Source organism: Alligator mississippiensis, chromosome 4, assembly GCF_030867095.1.
Source record: "Alligator mississippiensis isolate rAllMis1 chromosome 4, rAllMis1, whole genome shotgun sequence".
In the NCBI taxonomy this organism is placed as follows: domain Eukaryota; kingdom Metazoa; phylum Chordata; order Crocodylia; family Alligatoridae; genus Alligator; species Alligator mississippiensis.
Genome location: NC_081827.1, coordinates 136,312,853 through 136,331,350, shown reverse-complemented (window position 1 = coordinate 136,331,350; position 18,498 = coordinate 136,312,853). Strand labels below are relative to the sequence as shown.

The 18,498-nt window shown below is 44.8% G+C and overlaps 2 protein-coding genes across 3 annotated transcripts in view; one reads left to right on the top strand and one right to left on the bottom strand.

Annotated features, from left to right (window-relative positions):
* LOC102562186 (tetratricopeptide repeat protein 38) overlaps nt 1–4,213 on the bottom strand; it is a 38,704-nt gene extending 34,491 nt beyond the window's left edge. Inside the window, exon 1 of one of the 2 annotated variants that reach the window (XM_014606356.3) lies at nt 4,108–4,213. In XM_014606356.3, the coding sequence (XP_014461842.1) occupies nt 4,108–4,131 (24 nt within the window). In that variant the 5' untranslated portion in view covers nt 4,132–4,213. The remainder of the gene's footprint in view (nt 1–4,107) is intronic. The other variant, XM_019482259.2, reaches the window with a different exon arrangement.
* On the top strand, nt 4,170–17,447 carry PKDREJ (polycystin family receptor for egg jelly). Its single transcript, XM_014606327.3, has one exon. The coding sequence runs from the start codon at nt 4,716–4,718 to the stop codon at nt 12,999–13,001; it is 8,286 nt and encodes a 2,761-aa protein (XP_014461813.3). The 5' UTR covers nt 4,170–4,715; the 3' UTR covers nt 13,002–17,447.
* The last annotated feature ends 1,051 nt before the right edge of the window (nt 17,448–18,498 follow it).

The window sequence follows — 18,498 nt, the reverse complement described above, 5'->3', positions numbered from 1 at the left end:
CCCCAGCCCCTTGGGGTTCTCCCAGTCCCCCCCAAGCCCCCTGGGCTCCCCAGAGAACTGCAGCAATTCAGCAGTGGTCAGGCAAGCAGGTTACCCCTTCCCTGCCTGCACCCCCCCAACAGACAACAAGGTAGCCACAATTAAGGGGTGGGGATGGGGGGAGGGCGAGGGGGCAGTGAGCAGGGATCTGGGGTACTGGGGAGGGCCAGGGTGGGGCAGCGGGCCTGATCCGGGCCAGTGCAGGAGAGGAGGCCAGTGGGGTGGTTACACTAAGATGTAACCTAGAATGGCTACCCCTTAGTGTAACAAGCTGCATACAGGGATTAGAGATAATCCTACCACTGAGTGGCATAATTTTGAGCCACATAACGAGTACTTATAACCAACTTTGGGTTTTAATGTGTGGACAACCCGGGGGTTAAGAGCTCCAGGAACCACCCAAAATTACCATGCAACAAGGCCCTTACTATTTTATTGTCTGTAACCCAGAATCATACGGTACACACAGAAGCCTAATAAACTTAAAAGTACATGACCTAAAAAAGTTTGAGTGCCAGTGCTATCTAACCATTCACTCTTTAAACCTCAATTATTAGCTAGCCTCATCAACTTCAGAGTGCCCTTCTGAAAACAACTACAGGGCACCAAAATTCTGCACTTCACTATTTAGGAGAAGCAGTTCCACCATTTGACAATACAGGTTTCCCTCAATTTATGCGGTACGTGCATTCCCGGAGAACGGCGCATAAATTGAATTTGCATAAAGCAAACCCATTTTACAATGCAACAAATGGGGATAGGGTCCCATAGCGGTGAGGGAGGGAGGGAGGCTGGGACTAGGGAAGGGGTGGGGGGAGGGGTGCTGCTCCCAGGGCTGTACAAGGCAGCAAAACAGAGGGAACTGAGCGGCACTCACCCCAGCCCCTGTTCCAGCAGCCCGGGAGTGGCTGGCACCAGTTGCATACAGCTGCTGGGCTGCACCATGCTTTGCCTGTTCCCGCTGCGCCTAGGCTCCACTTATCTACACTCACCTTTGCTTCTGGGCTGCACTATGCCCTGGTTTAGGCATTTGGTATCAGCTGCTCTCGGGGCAGCTCCAGCACGCAGCCAACCCCAGCTGCCACCAGCTGCCTGCACCAGAGCATGGTGCAGCCCAAGAGCAGAGGTGAGTGTGGACAAGCAGAGCCCAGGCATGTGTGTGTGTGTGTGTGGGGGGGGGGGACGACAACAGGCAGAGCACGGTGCAGCCCAGTGGCTGCCCGCAGCTGGCGCTGGCTGCTCCCAGGGTTGCTGCAGCCAGGGCTGGGGTGAGTTGGGCCATGGCCCCTTCCCCTCCCCCAAAAGACTCACCTGCTTGAGCGGTGGGGGGGAATCTATGCTGATCACATAAAAGCAAATTTACCTTGCATATAATGAATTATGGGTCTAAATATGCTCATTGCATGACAGCAAATTCACATATAAAGAACCTGCACAAATTGAGGGAAACCTGTACTTGCCATATCCCTCAATTGAGTGGAGTTGTTAAAAGAGAATACGCAGAAGAACTCATAGGGCCACTGGGTAAGACTAAAAGGCAATACAGAAATACCAGAAGAATTCAGCCGTACAAAGTTTAGTGACCATATCACACCCTCATTGGATAAACTGTCCAACAAAAACTGAGGTTTTGCATCTTGCATGGTAATTTATAACCAGGAAATCTAACAGAAAACCTCATTTACTAACTGGATTAGATGATGTAAGCTTTACCTAATGGGGTAGTTGGCAAACTTTCATGGTTGTCTTTATGACCATTCCTAAAAGAAACCCGCTACTCTGATGAAAAACCCAACAATCGTTCTGAAAAACACCTAATTTACTATAAAAATGATCTGTACAACTATAATTCTTCTCCTTCATACATAGGCAAATGGTTTTTAATAGCATGCTCTATTTGTCTGACAGGACAGCTACACAAGGGGTTAGACCTTAAGTGGCATGGGAGATCTTAATGTCAGTCCCTAAACTCTCTGGAGTTTACCTTCAAAACCTAAGCAGCATTCTTTTGATATTATCTTTTTCATAAGTAATCTAAAACTACATTGACCACTTTTCTTTTTGTGTTTCTGTATTGAAGCTAATAAATGCTTTTACGATCAACCTCCTCGGGGAACAGACTCGCATCTAATACGTTTTATCCACTGGATAATCCTAGCAATATTTAATGAGCTACACAAAGGATGACAGTTCAAAACCAATTTCCTTCCCTTACATAGATTTTATAGAAAATACACATGAAATAACTTGGTAGCCACCTAATCTCTTCTCCACTAATAGACAATTATTCCTGGTATCTTTTACAGTATTTGTCTAGACTCAGTTTCCACTTTAAACTACTTTTTAATATGAACTCAACCATGAACATCTGAAGCAACTAACCAGTGACAACACGCGTTTTAGAAACCTCAAGAATTTCTTCACAGTGATTCACAGAACCATAGAAAATGAGGGTTGGAAGGGACCCCAGGAGGTCATCTAGTCCAACCCCCTGCTCAGAGCAGGACCCCCCAACTAGATTATCTTGGGTAAGGCTTTGTCTACCTGGATCTGAAAAACTTCTAAAAAGGGAGTTTCCACCACCTCTGAGTAGCCTGTTCCAGTGCTTTACTACCTTCTTTTGTACCAGTGCCACATAAAAACAGTTGGAAGTACACACCCAGTTGGAAATTTGTGTACTTCCAACTGTGTTGTTGTAGCCGATCACAACACACAAACAGTTGGAAGTATCTGTATGCATGGGCAGAACTACTGGAACGTGTGCTAAATTTACTGGACTACATACAAAGATTTAAAACGCACAGCAAACTAGGCCAAATGTAGTCAAAACAGTCAAAAGATGCTGTGATGTCAGTCCTGGGTTATACTTATTTATTTACTTATTTATTTTTAATTTCATGTCTCAAGCCAAAACAGTCAAATTATTTAATTTCACCCACTGAGCAGAGAGCCCAGTCATTCAGGTCCACCACCAGCAAGTATGTTCCCTCCCAGACTCTTCAGTTTGGGGGTTTAGATACTCCCAAATCTATGGCAGGCATCCAGCATACAGGAACCAAGCCCACAGGTCCTGGGGTTCAGATGCCCCTGAATCTTGTTTGCCCTTAGCAAGAGACCAAAGAAGCAAGATAGGGGGAAATCCCCCATGTGAGATCCTCCCAATGGGAGGCTAGACTCTGTTAGGGGGGCATTATCCATGGTGCATCCATCGGACAGGTCTCCAGCCTTCACTACACGACTGCATTCAAGGTGATCTGACCTCCCCAAGAAAACCTGAAGCCGTTACAGTGAAAGGCAAATCTCTTCTTCAGAGTCATAGAAGTAAACCTAACTTTCTCCAGCATCTTGGCAATGCCTCCCACCTGGCACTGCCAGTTATTGCAACACCAGAGTTAATATAACCACACCTAAGTTAAGGTTTTTAGCTGGGGCTAAGCTTTAGTCTACAGCAGCATTTCTCAACCTGTGAGTTGTGACCCATAAGTGAGTCACAAGAATGTATGGAAGGGTCGCAAACTAACTTTTAAAATGGGTTCTCCTTTACAGGACAAAAAACGTGGGAAACGGTGGGCTTTCCCCTTGCCAGCTGGCAGAGCTCCAGCCTCTGAGGGGCTGCTTGGGGTCCCCGTGCCCCATGCACTGGGGCTGGGCAGCGGGTGGGGAGCGAGGGGCACGGGGTCAGGACTGGCATCGATGTTTACAGATGGGCCCTGGTCCAAAAATGGTTGAGAAGCACGGCTCTACGGGACTGGGAAATGAAGAGGGGGGCAGGAGGGGCCACTGCAGAAGAAAAGCCGGCGTCAATAGCGAAACGACGCCCGCTAACAAGGAGAGGAGGGTCCCTGCCACACGGGCAGGGAGAGAAGCGAGCGGGAATCAGGGAGCCACGCGCGGGGAGCGGAGCTCCTCAGCCCTGCCTGAGGGACAGAGGCCGCAGGAGCCCGGCCACCGCCACTGCCCCGGCCGGGCACCCTGAGGGCGAGGCGGGGAGACGCGCGGGCCGGCTCCCGCCTCGCCGCAGCGCGGGGACCAGCCGTCTGGCGCCCCTCGCCCGCCCGCGCCCCACACCTGGCAGTCCCGCAGCGGCGCCATGATCCAGATCCAGCCCCAGCCCTGCTCCCGACCCAGGGAGGCCCGGGATTGCCCGCCTCGGGGCGGGGCCGAGGAGGAGGAGCCCCCCACAAGGTCTCACTACGAGCCGCCTCCGAATAAAGACACTTCAACTTTGCTGACCTCTCCTCAGTCACTGCCAAGCTACAGTGAGCAGTGTACAGCAAGGGAGAAGAAGGAAAAAAAAAGTGTACAGCAAGGAAGAAGACTTGTTTACGTAGTTTTTTAATGCTTCTTTGCATAATTTGCCAGTGCACGGCGGTTTTTCAGCAGACAGGATCATTTTGAGCTTCCAATGGGATCCTTTTCTATTTAAGACCCAGCAGCACCGCGCTCTGCCCAGGCGGCGGCGCAGCCAGGCCCCAGCTCCCGGAGTAGATCCCGCTCCAGATCCCAGCGCCCCCTGGATCCACTGGTCCGGCTCCGGGCTTCAGGGCAGACTCAACCCCGCGCTGGGACCCCAGTGCGGACCCCGCTCTCCACCGAGACCCTACCCCCTGCCTGAACCCCGCTGGCTCTCAGCCCCGCGGGCCCTGCGGGCCGGGGTCTGACCCCCCTCAGCTCCCATGCGAGCCCCCTCTTGGCCCCCCCCCGGGGCCCCTTTTGCACCAGACCAGGGCCAGAGGCAGCCAGGGGTAAGCTGGGCTTGGCCCCCCGTGGGGGCCCGGGGAGGAGGGGGCAGGGTGAAGGTGCAGCAGGGGAGACAGGTTGTGGGAACAACCAGAGGGGCATTGCAGCCGCGGGGGGGTGCGGGGTGCCATGGAGAGGCCACGGTGTGCGTGCAGGGTGCCAGGGAGGTTCTGGGCTGCATGCAGCCATCCCTTGGCAGTTGGAGCGGTTGGGCAGCAACTGGTGTTCCTAGCTCAGGGGTTTGTGCCCTTCACCTTCTCATCGCCATGCACAGGCTGCTGCTCCCCAGCCTCCTCCTGCACCTTCTGGGCTACCGCTGCTCCGCCTGGGCGGCATTTGCGCCCCCAAGCTTCCAGCCCTTGCCACTGCTGGTCGCTTGTTCTGACCCCCACGGACGTGTCTATCGGCGCCACGACAATGAGCTCTGGGTCTCCTGCCTGTGGGACGGTGCCATCCAGCTGCGCTACAGACCAGCCCCCGGAGCTGTATCCACAAGCAGGGAGGGGCAGACTGAGCTGCCGCCCCCACCACGGTGCCACTGGTATCGGGACTCTGCCTGGGTGCAGGACACCTTTCGCTGGTCAGGATGGGTGGTGCTGGGTCCAGGCCTGGCTCGTGGGAGCCCAGCTCCACCCTGGGCCTCAAGCCGCATCACAGTACAGTGCGTGTCGGCCTCATGCACCGCACCAATGTGCCTCCACCGCAATCTGAGCATTGAGGTTTCTGGACAAGATGTGCGGCTTTTCCTGCTTTGGCCCCAGGGACTCCCCATCCAGGAATGGCAGCCAGTGCAGCTGGGCTGGTGTGCACGCCTGAAGAGCTCCCGCTGGCATTATCGCTTCAGTAGCCATGGGAGCAGCCCCCCTGCACTTCTCATCCCCAGCAACCAGCATCGTGAGCCACCCCCAGCTTCTGCCTACCCCAGAGTGGAGATGCACCATGCCTGTGCCTCCTACTACAGCTACCACCTGACTCTGCGTTATCATCGCCCTGGCCTCTACATTGTCTCAGTCAGCATTGAGCAGGGGCCTCCCGTCAGACTCAGTCTGTCTCTGAGGGTGGAGCCTGCCTTACTCCATGTGCTCAGCATCCACCCTAAGATGCTCAGTGTCTCTCAGCAGCCCCTCAGCCTGTCCTGGGAGCTCCAGACCCTTGGTCCCAGGACACTGGCTTATAGCCTGCTGGATGTGCAAGGTACAGGGAACTGGTCTACATCCTACAATCCTTTTGCCCGGCAGAGCAACTTCTGTGCTCTCCCCACATCCCGGAAACTTGGCAAGATGCTCATAACCAGCATATACTTTCATGTGGATGGAGACTGGCTGGGGGAACTGGAAGGAGAGCTGAGTTTCTCTGGTGCTACACTGAGCCTGAAAACAAGCAGCCAGACTCCTGTGTACATCACACTAAACCCCAAGACGACCAAAATGAGCATTTACATTCTCAGCCAGGCCCATGGACTCTATTATATAACCCAAGAAAATGAGGCCGGTGCTCCCAATAATGGTTCCAGCATCCATTATGTACTCTTTCAACAGCAGAACTTCTCTTACCTACTCACAGTTGAATTTGTCAAGTTGCAGTGCTACAAGTTCAACATGCACCTTTATCTGAACCGGCAAGGAGCCCTCTTCAGGTCTTTGGTAGACAGAGATATCGAAGTCCATGTTTTCAACAGTACCCCTTCTTTTTTGCAGACTTCAATTTACATTGTTTGGTTTATCCCTGTGCAACATCCCATGCTACAATGTGAGTGGACCTTCAATCTGCAGGTGTTTGGATCAAAGAAAGAGCACCTCATCCAGAACAGTACTTATACTTACAATGACCATGTGAAAAATGCAGCACACTTTGTCCGGCGTTCTGTTTTACCTTTTAATCCTGCCCGATACACAGGGTTTGTAGCAAGAGTGAACTGCATCAGAAATGGACTTGCACCTGCTGTGTTAAAAGTCACAGTCAACAATTATGCTTCCAAAGTCATAGAGTCATTGGTCTCTTGTCAGCGAAGAACCTGTTCCCTACAGACTGTTCAGATCAAGAAACCTGATCTCCCTGTTCCTGTCATACGCGGTAGAAGGGAGGTGCTTCTTACTTTGTTTGTCATCATCCAGTCGAACTGCACCGGAAGTCTAGTTACAAACCCACTCTGGCAAATTTATGCTGTTCCAGACATGACAACTGAACCAGACTTGACAAACCCTGTAGATACACCCATGATCCGGAATAAAAACATGGTCTTTTTACCAATACCCAAGCATAGTTTAGATACTGGCTTATATCTGATTACTTTCTCTGTTAACGTAACTTCGATAGTCACTTCACAAGTTCTGAGTGGATCGGACCGAGTTTACGTTCAAATTGAGTCAGGTGACCTGGTGGCAAACATTAGAGGAGGCAGTTTCCGAACAGTGGGGTATTCAGATGAGTGGACTCTGGATGGATCTTCTTCCTCTGATCCCGATTCATCAACAGGATTAGAGGGAATCACATTTACTTGGTATTGCAGCAAACATGAAGTAGACTATGTAAATATGCAATTGAGTGCAAGCGGAGCCTGTCATCCGGATCAGGTGGATTTGAAGTGGATAAACTCCTCTGGTCCTATTCAGACCATTTTGCCAGAAACCCTTCCAGGGAATGCCAGGTATCATTTTCGTCTCATGATTGAAAAAGGTGACAGAAACAGTTCTGCGGACCAAACTGTTAGTGTGCAGTCTGGACGTCCACCACGCCTGAATGTTGTATGCTTAGAAAACTGTGGTCGAATTGTAATTCCAACTGATAGATTTACTTTATCTGGGAAATGCCTAAACTGTAGAACTACTAGTCGACTAGTCTATCGCTGGTCACTTTTATCAGAAAGTCTCACTGAAAAAAGATTTGATTGGGCTTCCAAAACATCAACAGGGAGGTTTACTGCATACTTGTCTATAAATGCTCTAAGTTTTATAGATATTGCAGACCAGTCATATACACTTGTCCTAAGAATAACGACTGGGAGTGGTGCATCATCAGTCTACAGGTATTCTTTTTATGTCAATTCTGCCCCTAAAATTGGAAGGTGCGCAATCAATCCAACTGAGGGTATTGCATTCCAGACCACCTTCATCGTTCAATGTAGTGGATTTTCAGACAGGAATTTACCTCTTACATATAAAGTAATAGCAGCTTCAGATTCATTAAAAACAAGTAAAATCACTACTCTGGAGGAAAATTCATTTGGGACAATAGTCTATTTTGGTTATAAACCGAAATCCCCTCCTTCTTTTCTCCCTATTGGCATACCATTCAAGAACTATGCTCTTACAATCTATATCCAAGTCTCTGATTCTCTTGGAGCATTTTCCCAAGTAAGTCTGCAGGCAACAGTGCGGGATCCAACTGAAAATAAACCACCAGAAGTGGTACTTAATGAACTGTTGGCTTTAACCAGTGGGTCAGATGCACCAATGACATCTTTTCTTGAAACTGGAGATTTTTTTAATGCAGGCTATTTGGTCTATATGGTGGCCTCCCTTTTAAATGATGTTGAAGATGCACCAGATCTCCAGGTCTCTAAGGCTGAATTTCGGGAAAGCCTTCTTAACATATCTATAGGAATTTCTACTTCCAGTATAATGGAAGTTAATCAAGTAACCGCTTGCATTTCTCAGATTACAGAGGAAATTAGTGAAGTCAATGCTGAATCACAACGTATTTCTGTTAATAAACTGTCAGAAGTGGGTGAGGCACTGAAAAGGCATCGAAAGGGAAACCTTGGGTCTGAAGAAGCAGAGCTACTGACTGCTGGGGTACTAACGGGCTTATCCAATGTCTTGAGAGCTTCTCTTAACGATGTCAATGTGAATGCAGTTAAACAAAGCTTCTCCGTCATGGAAGATTTAGCAGACATTGTCTTACATGGCAAAGTCCCTGGAAAAAGTGAAACGCTCATGGAGTCCCAAACCTGGAATATGACACTAAAAAAAGATGAAAAGTGGGATGTTGCAAGTGCTTTCTCTGCCAGGAAAGATTGCCAGAACTGTTTTTACCCGACGCTGAAACAGGAAAATCATTCAGAATTGCCAGTAGATGCTGTTATTTCCACAGTTCTTTATGAATTTGAAGAGAACCCCTTCCCTTGGTTGGGTAACCTCTCTGATATTACAACAATGGTCACTGGGTTCAAAATGATGGGCGCTAAGGCTAATGGTGACATCATAGGGATCGTTCCTGAAGTAGCAGAGATGATGATTGCTAGAAAAGATAAGGATTCTGCAGCTTTTCAGCTGACAATTGGACCTGATAAGACACTCCCTCAAACAACTGGAAGATTTGCTTTTGAAGTGAACATAAACTCCAGTAGTATATATATCCAGATTTTGACCCAATTAAAAGTTTCTTTTGAGGTACTTCTATATGCAGATTTTAATGTCATCCATGACTCTCCAATAGCTTCTTTTACTGCATCTCCCAAATTTCCTACAAGTGGGAATAAGTCAAGGAGCACTGATTGTGAGATTCAGACTCCTAATATTATCTGTCTCTCACCGGCATTGCTAAGGGACACGGCCCCAGGCAGCGGGGCCAATAGATGGAATGTCTCTGTTGTCTTGCAAACAAGCTCTGTTACACGGAAGCAAAACAATGACTTGGTGAAAATAGCCCTGTTTAATGCTGAGTGTCTAGACCTAGATGGAGTGCAGAGTCAGTGGGAAGAAGGCACATGTACAGTTGGCCCTAAAACCAACTGGGAAAGAGTGCACTGTGTCTGCAAGATGAAACCAGGCACGCGGTCAGCAGGAAGCCGCATGATCCCAGGGTCTTTGAAAGACAATATCAGATTCCTGGCTGCCAAAGTGTTAGTCATTCCCAACATAGTAGATCTGGAAAGTTCTCTTTTAGAAAACATACCCAGGAATCCAGTGACCCTTCTAACTGTGGCTTTAATTTTTTTGATCTATTGTCTCTTGGCAATCTGGGCCACGAGAAAAGACAGGGTTGATAAACTCAGCAGAGACAGAGTTATAGTTTTGCCTGACAATGATCCTTTTGATAAAGTATGCTTCTTAGTCACTTTATACACAGGCAGTCGCTTTGGGGCTGGAACCACAGCAGATGTTTTTCTTCAACTCATAGGCCAACGTGGCATCAGCGATGTGCATTGCTTACAGCACCCAAATTATCCATTTTTGCTTCGTGGAGGTACAGATACTGTTTTGCTAACTACTAAGAATTATTTGGGAGACATTTATGCTTTGCGGGTCTGGCATAACAATGCAGGGTCTTCTCCAGATTGGTTTTTAAGCCGAGTCAAAGTTGAAAATATGTACACTAGAGAATATTGGTTGTTCATTTGCAGAAAATGGCTTGCTCTTGGCAAAAAGGATCATTTGCTGGACAGGACATTTGTTGTTACAAATCAAAAAGCACCTTTAGTAAAAAAGGACTATTTCTTGATAAATTTTGCAAATGACTTGATAGATAATCACATATGGTTTTCTGTTTTTGCTCAAGTTGTCACCGGCTCTTTCAACAGGCTCCAAAGATTGTCTTGCTGTTTGGCAGGATTGTTATTGACTCTGCTCATAAACATTATGTTTTTTAATGTTGAGAAGAATGAAGACTATTCAATAGAAATACGGTATTTGAGATCAATAGCCACTGGAATTGAAAGTGCTTTGGTTATCATACCGGTGCAAATAATTATAACTGCATTGTTTAAGTACTCCCAGAAGGAGCCACCTTCACAGAGAACAGAGCAGAAGCCCACAGAAGAAAGTTCACCCTTCATGTCTGAAAACCTGAGGAACTGGAGGGAGCGCCTACAAAAATGGTACCTTTCAGAAACTTCAGCACGATCTGCGAGTCCCAGGTCTTTGGAGAACCCATCCCATTCCGGAAGTCCCTACAGTTCACAAGATATTAGGAAGGAAAAAAACCAAAGAAAATCAAATAACTGGAGTAACTGTGCCATTTCTGAGGGTGCTGCAAATGCTATTGCAGCAGAGGAGGAGCAAGTACCAGCTGAGTCAACTCGAGAGCCAAAAACCCGACAGAATCTATCACCAAATACCAATTTCAGCAATAATTATGCAGAACAAAAGGGCGATGGCAGTAGGAAAGAAAGGAGGCCACTAAACATTCCCTACTTGCGCTTTCGCAAGAGGCCAGAGATAATTTTTTCTTGGTGGTGCATCTATGTTTCTTGGGCATTGATCATAGCAGTGGCTGGGGTGTCATCATTTTTCATCATATTATACGGTTTGTCCTATGGCTACCAGACCTCACTGGAATGGCTTGTAGCCTCCATAACATCATTTCTTGAGAGTGTGCTGCTTTTTCAAACCCTCAAAATTGTCCTTCTATCTGCCCTAAGCGCAATTAGACCAAAGTACTGTGTACACATCCCATGGTCAACCAGGGAAAACTATCTTGAGATTAAGTTGGATGATGTTACTATGGATGCAGATGAGATGAGAGAAATGCATTATAAACTTGTGAAAGCCCGAGGCACTAAGCAGTATCAGCCTTTAGAAGAAGTCGAGACTGCAATCATGTTGAAAAGAGAGATGATAAAAAACAAAGCTTTCATTTTCCTAAAGGACACCATCAGTCACTTTATCTTTTTAACCCTTGTACTGAATATTGCTTACTCTGAAGAAAACACCAACAGTTTTTACTACAACCAGGTTACCCATAAACAGTTTTCTCTTCAGCTGTCCAGTGTGGCACAACTAGAACACATTTACTTGTGGATGAATAATGTTTTTCTGCCTTTGATCCACAATGACAACCAACCAACCTTTCTTTCAGACAGCTGGTCCAAAATCCTTGGTTTACCTAGGATGCGGCAGGTAAGGGCTAAAAGCACTAAAAAAAAATGTTTCCAGCCTGACAGCTTTGTAAATAAATTTGTGATAAGTGAAAGCCATTGTCTTCCCATATATGGCAGTGACCCCGAAGAGAAAGGTGACCATGTTAGGTCCTGGACAGAGGCTACCAACAAATCCGTTTTCAGTGATGCCAGCAGCTATGCAGGATTTACTTACCAGTCAAACAGAAATCAATGGACTTATTTTTCATATGGAGAGTTATATACATATGGACCAGGGGGGTACACTTTTTATTTTTTCCCTGAAGAACAACGGCCTAATTCAACCAAAAGGCTGGAAGCTTTACAAAATAGCAGTTGGCTTGATGAAGAGACATGGGCTGTGATTGTTGAACTCACTACATTCAATCCAGATATACATTTGTTTTGCAGTATCTCCATTATATTTGAAGTTTCTTATTTTGGGCTCCTCAATACAAGCTTGTCCGTACATTCCTTTACACTTCCCATTTTCCGCCATCTAACTAAAATCCAAATGTTGGGCTTCTTGGCTGTCCCTGGTTTTCTCTTCATTTATATTGCAGATGAGATTCACGTGATATACCAAAAAAGGAAAGATTATATAAAAAATGTTTCTAATTTGATCAACTTTAGCCTGAAGTCAGTGCTTTTTGTCTTTGTTGCTCTACAAGTTATCAAATTTATGATGGCAGAAGACATAGTCAAGTTTTACTTAATTCACCCATACAATTTCATCCCATTCCATGCAGTGTCTCATGTAGATCAGACCTTGAGGATAACTCTGGGCTTTCTGGCATTTCTCATTGTTTTGAAAACTCTCAGGTATTCCAGATTCTTTTATGATGTTCGCCTGGCACAAAGATCAATCTTGGCAGCTCTTCCTGGAATCTGCTCCATGGCACTTGTGGTGGCAGTGTACTTTTTTGTCTACATGGCATTTGGCTACCTAGCATTTGGCCAGCACGAATGGAATTACAATAATATGATTCATTCAGCTCAGACTATATTCTCCTATTGTGTTTCAGCTTTCGAGGATACTGAATTTACATCCAACCGCTTACTGGGTGGTCTTTTTCTAGCCTCTTTTATGCTGGTGATGATCTGTGTCTTGATTAATTTGTTCCAAGCTGTTATTATGTCTGCCTATGAAGATATGAAACAGCCGGTATATGAAGAACCATCTGATGAGGCAGAAGTGGTTACCTTTCTAGTTCATAAGATGAGAAGGATATGGTATTACATCACCTGTAGGACACCTTCCACAAGTGATCCTGATCTTTTTCACAGTATACTGTATGGACAACCTGAGAGGAGGAACTACCAACATTTAGGGCTCAAAACCAAAAAAATAAATGGAAAGAAAATGGTTTATCTTGTCATATAGATAATGCAGGGTGTTATATGCAGTAAGAACAACTGCAAAGATTGTCCAAATATTACAGAGAAAATAAATTAATTTGCCAGGTGAACACCGAGAACATTTTCTAAAGCAATGTGAGGGAATTCTCAACATTTAACCACTCATGACAAGTTCTCCTATTTATCCCAGAATCCTATGGCCCAATTTCCATGATACTTTAAAACAGGCACCAATTTCTACAATAATTCATAGGTTGCAGGTGAGGGATCAGTTCAGTAGTTTTGGGGTCATTCTTCCCTCTAATGACAATATGATTGCAAATTGGGGCTGATCAAATTTGCTTTGAACAGAGGATTCAAAATGTACCAAGAATTTCTTGACCCACAGTTTGATGGCTACCCTTAACAAACTGCAATCTGAAAATATAAGAAAAAATAGGACAACTTTTAGTAAGTCTACTTAGCAATTTAAAATACTTCAAGCCTAAATTTCCCTAACAAAGGAATTTAACAATGTTATAGTTCTCAAGAAAATTGGTATTGAACAAAAACTCTAAAGTTTAATATTTTCTGCATCTTTTCAGTACAATTTTGTATTTTTCTACTGCACCCGAATATTAGTTAATGTTACCTTTTGCTAAGTGAAGACTATAAGGCCCCATCTATATGTTACACTTAAAGTGTGATTAACCGTTTAATCATGCTGTAACTTGTGACCTAGCTGCAAACTAGCTAGCTTTATCAGCTGCAGGGCCTACAGAGGGGGCAGTGGGGAAAATGCTGCCCATCCCCATATTGCTCACTGCGAGGGCAGTGGGGGGAATGCTGCTACCACTGCAAGCTTAATCAGCTGTGGGACTTGCACCAGTAGGCAGAACACTACCCCTGCTGTGAGCCTTGGCGGCTGCCTGGCTCAGAAGGAGGGCACCAGAGGGAATGCTGCTGCTACTATGAGCCTCTTCAGCAGTGGGGCTTGCAATAGAGGCAGTGGGCAGAACATTGGCACCGCTGTGAGCCTGGCCAGCTGTGGCGCTCACAGCAATGGGAGCTGGTGCAGAGGGAGCCTGGGATCGCAATCCTGGGCTCCCCCTACACCAGCAAAAAGGTGTGATAGGATCTGATGGTGGATCCCACAGTCATGCTGTCTGCCACGCATATGTGGTATGGCAGGAGGTGTGACTGTGTGGATTGAGCATCTATCTTATCGCGCCTTTACCTGACCATCTGGACTAGCCCTAAGAGACCAATAGGTACACGCAAGAAGAAAGGATTTGCTTCATCGCATCATACAGAAGAACTGCCTTGAAGCTTGTTAGCTGTATCCCACAGTCATGCCGCCTGCCATGCATGTTTGGCATGGAAGGTGTGACTATATAGATTGCACATCCAATCCTATTACACTCTTACTTGAATGTCTAGATGGATACAAGAGACCAATAGGTACATGCAAGAAGAAAGGATTTGCTTCATTACATCCTACAGAAGAAATGTCTTGAAGCTTGTTAGATAAAACTCATGATAAACCCTTTTTCTGGTATCTCTATGTTGTTTGCTTTACAAAATTCATGTGGACCAGAATACTTCATCATCCTCATCTGTAAAGATGCGACTGAGTTTAGTGTGTGTGTGTGTGTGTGTGTGTGTGTGTTCACATCTTGTGTGGAAACATTGTCTTACTGCATCATTTGAATAAATTCTAAGTCTATGTTCTGTTGCTAGAAGTGGGGGTTTTACCAGACAAACTTCTGATATTACTGAATATTCATAGAGAATTTCTGGTTTGAGTTAATTTTAAAATATTGTCTGAACATGTTGATTTTATTAAATACATTTGTATTACATGTGTGCATTTTTCTATCAGAAATCAGAAGTAAATGAAACCTTACCAGCTTCCTCAGAACACATGACTATTTCTTGCTAATATAACTACCTAAGTGAGGCTCTGTCAGTAACTGGCACTGAATACAGATTCAGACTTTATCTTGTGAAAAGATCAGAGATGGATGTCTCAGAAGCATCTACAGCAGCTAACATTCACATTTTGATGGCTGTGTCCCTTCCGCATTTGATTTATAGAGCTAATCATATGATTAATGTTTATGAAGTCACTGAAAGGTGCAAGTAAAACACCTATTCATAAGGCTTGAATATATTTGTGGGGGAATTTTTTATATAGAATATGTTTTGCTATTAATTTTTAATATTCTTTGACTGTCCTCAGTGAGTTGTTTCTCTGATATGATGCATATGTCCTTTTGGGCATAATTATTCTTTTTTCTGCAATTCTGCTATGTGTTATCTACTCCTGGTAGCTCCTATTTCACAGTCCTGCAGACTAACATAAGAAACTAACATAAGAAATTGAAGGATCAGAAAAAGTCTCATTAGTGAAAATCTAAGTGATCCAGGTGAACATTTGGCCAGGATCTAAAAGTTGTATATGTTATACATAGCTAAGGGAGGATCCATGGGGAGATGCAGTTGCACCTTGCTTTGATTCCTGGTCCACTCAAAGTTTAAAACAAGTTGGCAGTGGCAGCATCATTTCTATTCAGGCAGCAGTGAGGGTGTCACATGACTTGGTGGCTCATTGTAGTTTACCTGATTCTTTCTGATCTCTTCATTCCAGCATTAATGACCCTCTCTTCTTTCTTAATGTTTTAAGTTTCCACTAATCAAGCTATTCTTTTTTCTGTAGTTCTGCTGTCTGCTATTTAATCCTGGTAAAGTAGCTCTTATTTCATAGCCCTGCAGTTTGTTTTTAACTCTAGCTAAAAACATTAATTCAGTTGTGGAAACATTAACTCTGGTGAACACTAAAACACATGTGGAAATAACTTCCAGTTATTGGATAGATACACTGTCAAGATGCTTAAGAGGCTTGATTTTCTTTTATGATTCTAAAGTTGTACAATGAATTCTAATAACTACAGGACTAAGAAACAATATTTAATTTTTTTCTTGCCTAGTTTGTTGTGTTTTTAATACGTAACATATGATACAGCAAATTAATGTACAATCCAATGAAGTGATATTTGTTTTTGCTTTGATCTTAAACTGAATAATATAGCCCTGGGTCCCTAGCATATTAGTAAAGCTTTTAATTTCTTTTTACCTGGAGAAAAAAGTGTATGATGCTGCACTGCACCGTTTGTACCCCACTTTTCAAAATCCTAGATGTGCCTATAGTAATAGCTATGGCAATTATTTCGGTCGGCGGGCCACTTAAGTTTTGGTGAGCTGTCGAGGGTCTCACACATAAAATCTTTCAAAAGATATGTTAACAAATTATAGATAAAAAACAAAAAAATCATATACTAAAAAGCAAACATCTATTATAACATTTTAATTTCATTTAAAATATTTTTCATTCTGATTTATGTTTTTTTTAATAGTGTATATAAAGACGATTACATCTATGTTTCTACCATAGACAAAAGATGAATTACTGACTGAGAAAAGTAGTACTTTGTCCCAGTTCACACAGAGCTTTAATGAAAGTGTTGCTATCAATACTGAGGAAATATCATGAATGGAAAAAGAACTCATCAAAACTAGTTCAGAGGAGTCTTTGGTCAGTTACAAACTTGCATCTGTGACCCACTCAGTCTCTAGTGATGCATACAAATCAGTCAACACTAGAGTCATAACTGCAATCATGCTATAAAGTTTCCTGCAACTAGACTGGTTAGGGAATCAGATTTTATTAGCTGTTTTGGTGATCTGTTATTTGGTTTGTTTATAAGAAGCCTTACACAGACATTAGGAGCTCTGGAACCCAAGAGCTTTATCATAAATAATGATGGTATGTATGCCCAACTTTAACTTGGAGGCAAATGTGACATCAACCTGTTTCTATGCCTCTGGGATGAGTCTGGAGCTGCAAAGCAAAGCCCACCTTTAAACATGAGAGCCAAGGAATAAGAAAGGAGGTCTCCTGAGTTTTCAGTCCATCATTATTTCATCCTTTGCTCATGCCTTACTAAAATTCAGAGATCAGCATCTTTTTTATGAACTTTAACAGCTGCAACTTATTTGAAGCTGAAAGTTTCGTTTAGGGTCTTGTTTAGCTAAAATGCACAATCTAATTTCACAGCCCTATATATTAATATTATCCCTTCATATATATGAATTCAAAACAATCTTTTGACTTAATTAGTTATCATTTAAGATGGGATACTTGTTGGTAGCTATATTGAGTTTGATTATGATCCCAGATCTCACAAGCATTCCCTTATAATCCTTAATGCTATTTGTGTTAAGAATGATCTCCCCTGCTCTGCCCTAGTCTTCTGGAGATCATTTTTTTCCACATTCACATTATTTCTTCAGGAAATGTGCTTTTTATCTTTACAACACTTTACAAACCTTAATTGATAAGTAATTTATTTGATTTCAGGTGTGAAATAGTTTTGACATTTAAGATCATGGTTTTCATATGCCACTGAATAAAGATTGTTGTAAGATCACAGACTATGGTCTTAAGTGCACTTGATTGACAAAAAGGGCCAATTCAAATGCAGCAAGACACAGTAAGCAGCACTGAGTACCTGGTCTGTATGCTAAAGAGGGCACAGGACAAGAAAAATTCAAATGTCCTTCCTCTAGGCTGCAGAGATGCTGCACTATTGTTATAGCAGCTGCAGAACATCAGGACCTGGATAAATGCCACTACTTCTGTGCCTACAGGGGATAAGAAACTTGCCAGTAGTGAACCTACAGTTATGGATCTAATGATTTCACCCCTGTGTGCGTGCTGTGTCCTGACATCTGCTCCAACTTACTCCCCACCATGTTGGAAATAGGGAGCCCTGACAGCCTGTTGCCCCACTCTCTGTGGGGAAGGGTGCAGACTTGAGTTTTGGTTGGGTACCTCTGAAGGTGGCCGTGTTGGTGGAGGGTATTGTGTGTTTGTGTGCGCACACATGTGTGTGTGGGCTTGGCTTCAGTTGTATTCTGGGCTTGCTGTTCCTGTATAGAGGAAGAAAGAGGTGGTTAGTCAAGTGAGGCAGAAGGCAGGGCAGGTGGTACCCTAGAGACTAACCCAGTCAGTGTGACATGAGCTTTCACTGGTGACAACTTATTTTTGTCAGATGAAGTATCTGATGAAGGAGACTGTTGTCTACAAAACCTCCTGCCTCTCTGAACCAGATAGTCTCTAAGGCATGGATGTTTGTTTCTCTGGGGACAAGTAGCAGCAGCACACTTTGTGCTGCTGCTGCTTATCCCAGGGAACATCTGTGCCATGTGTGCTCTGGTAGGGTAGGGGAGGCAGGGGCCAGCGACTGTGCTGGCCCCCGCAGCCTTATTTGAGGTCCTAGGAGGCACAGGGAGCTGCAGCTGTGGTACTCCTGCAGCAGGAAGCCTGGCTGGCAGTCGGAGCGTGGCTTTGGCCAGCCAGGCTCCGGTTTTGGGCGGTGCGTGCTGCACCACATACTGCACATCCATGCTCCTCTGGATGCAGCCTTTGTGTTCTGGCTTCTGTGATATTTAACAACAGGAATGCTGTTTAGGAAAGATGA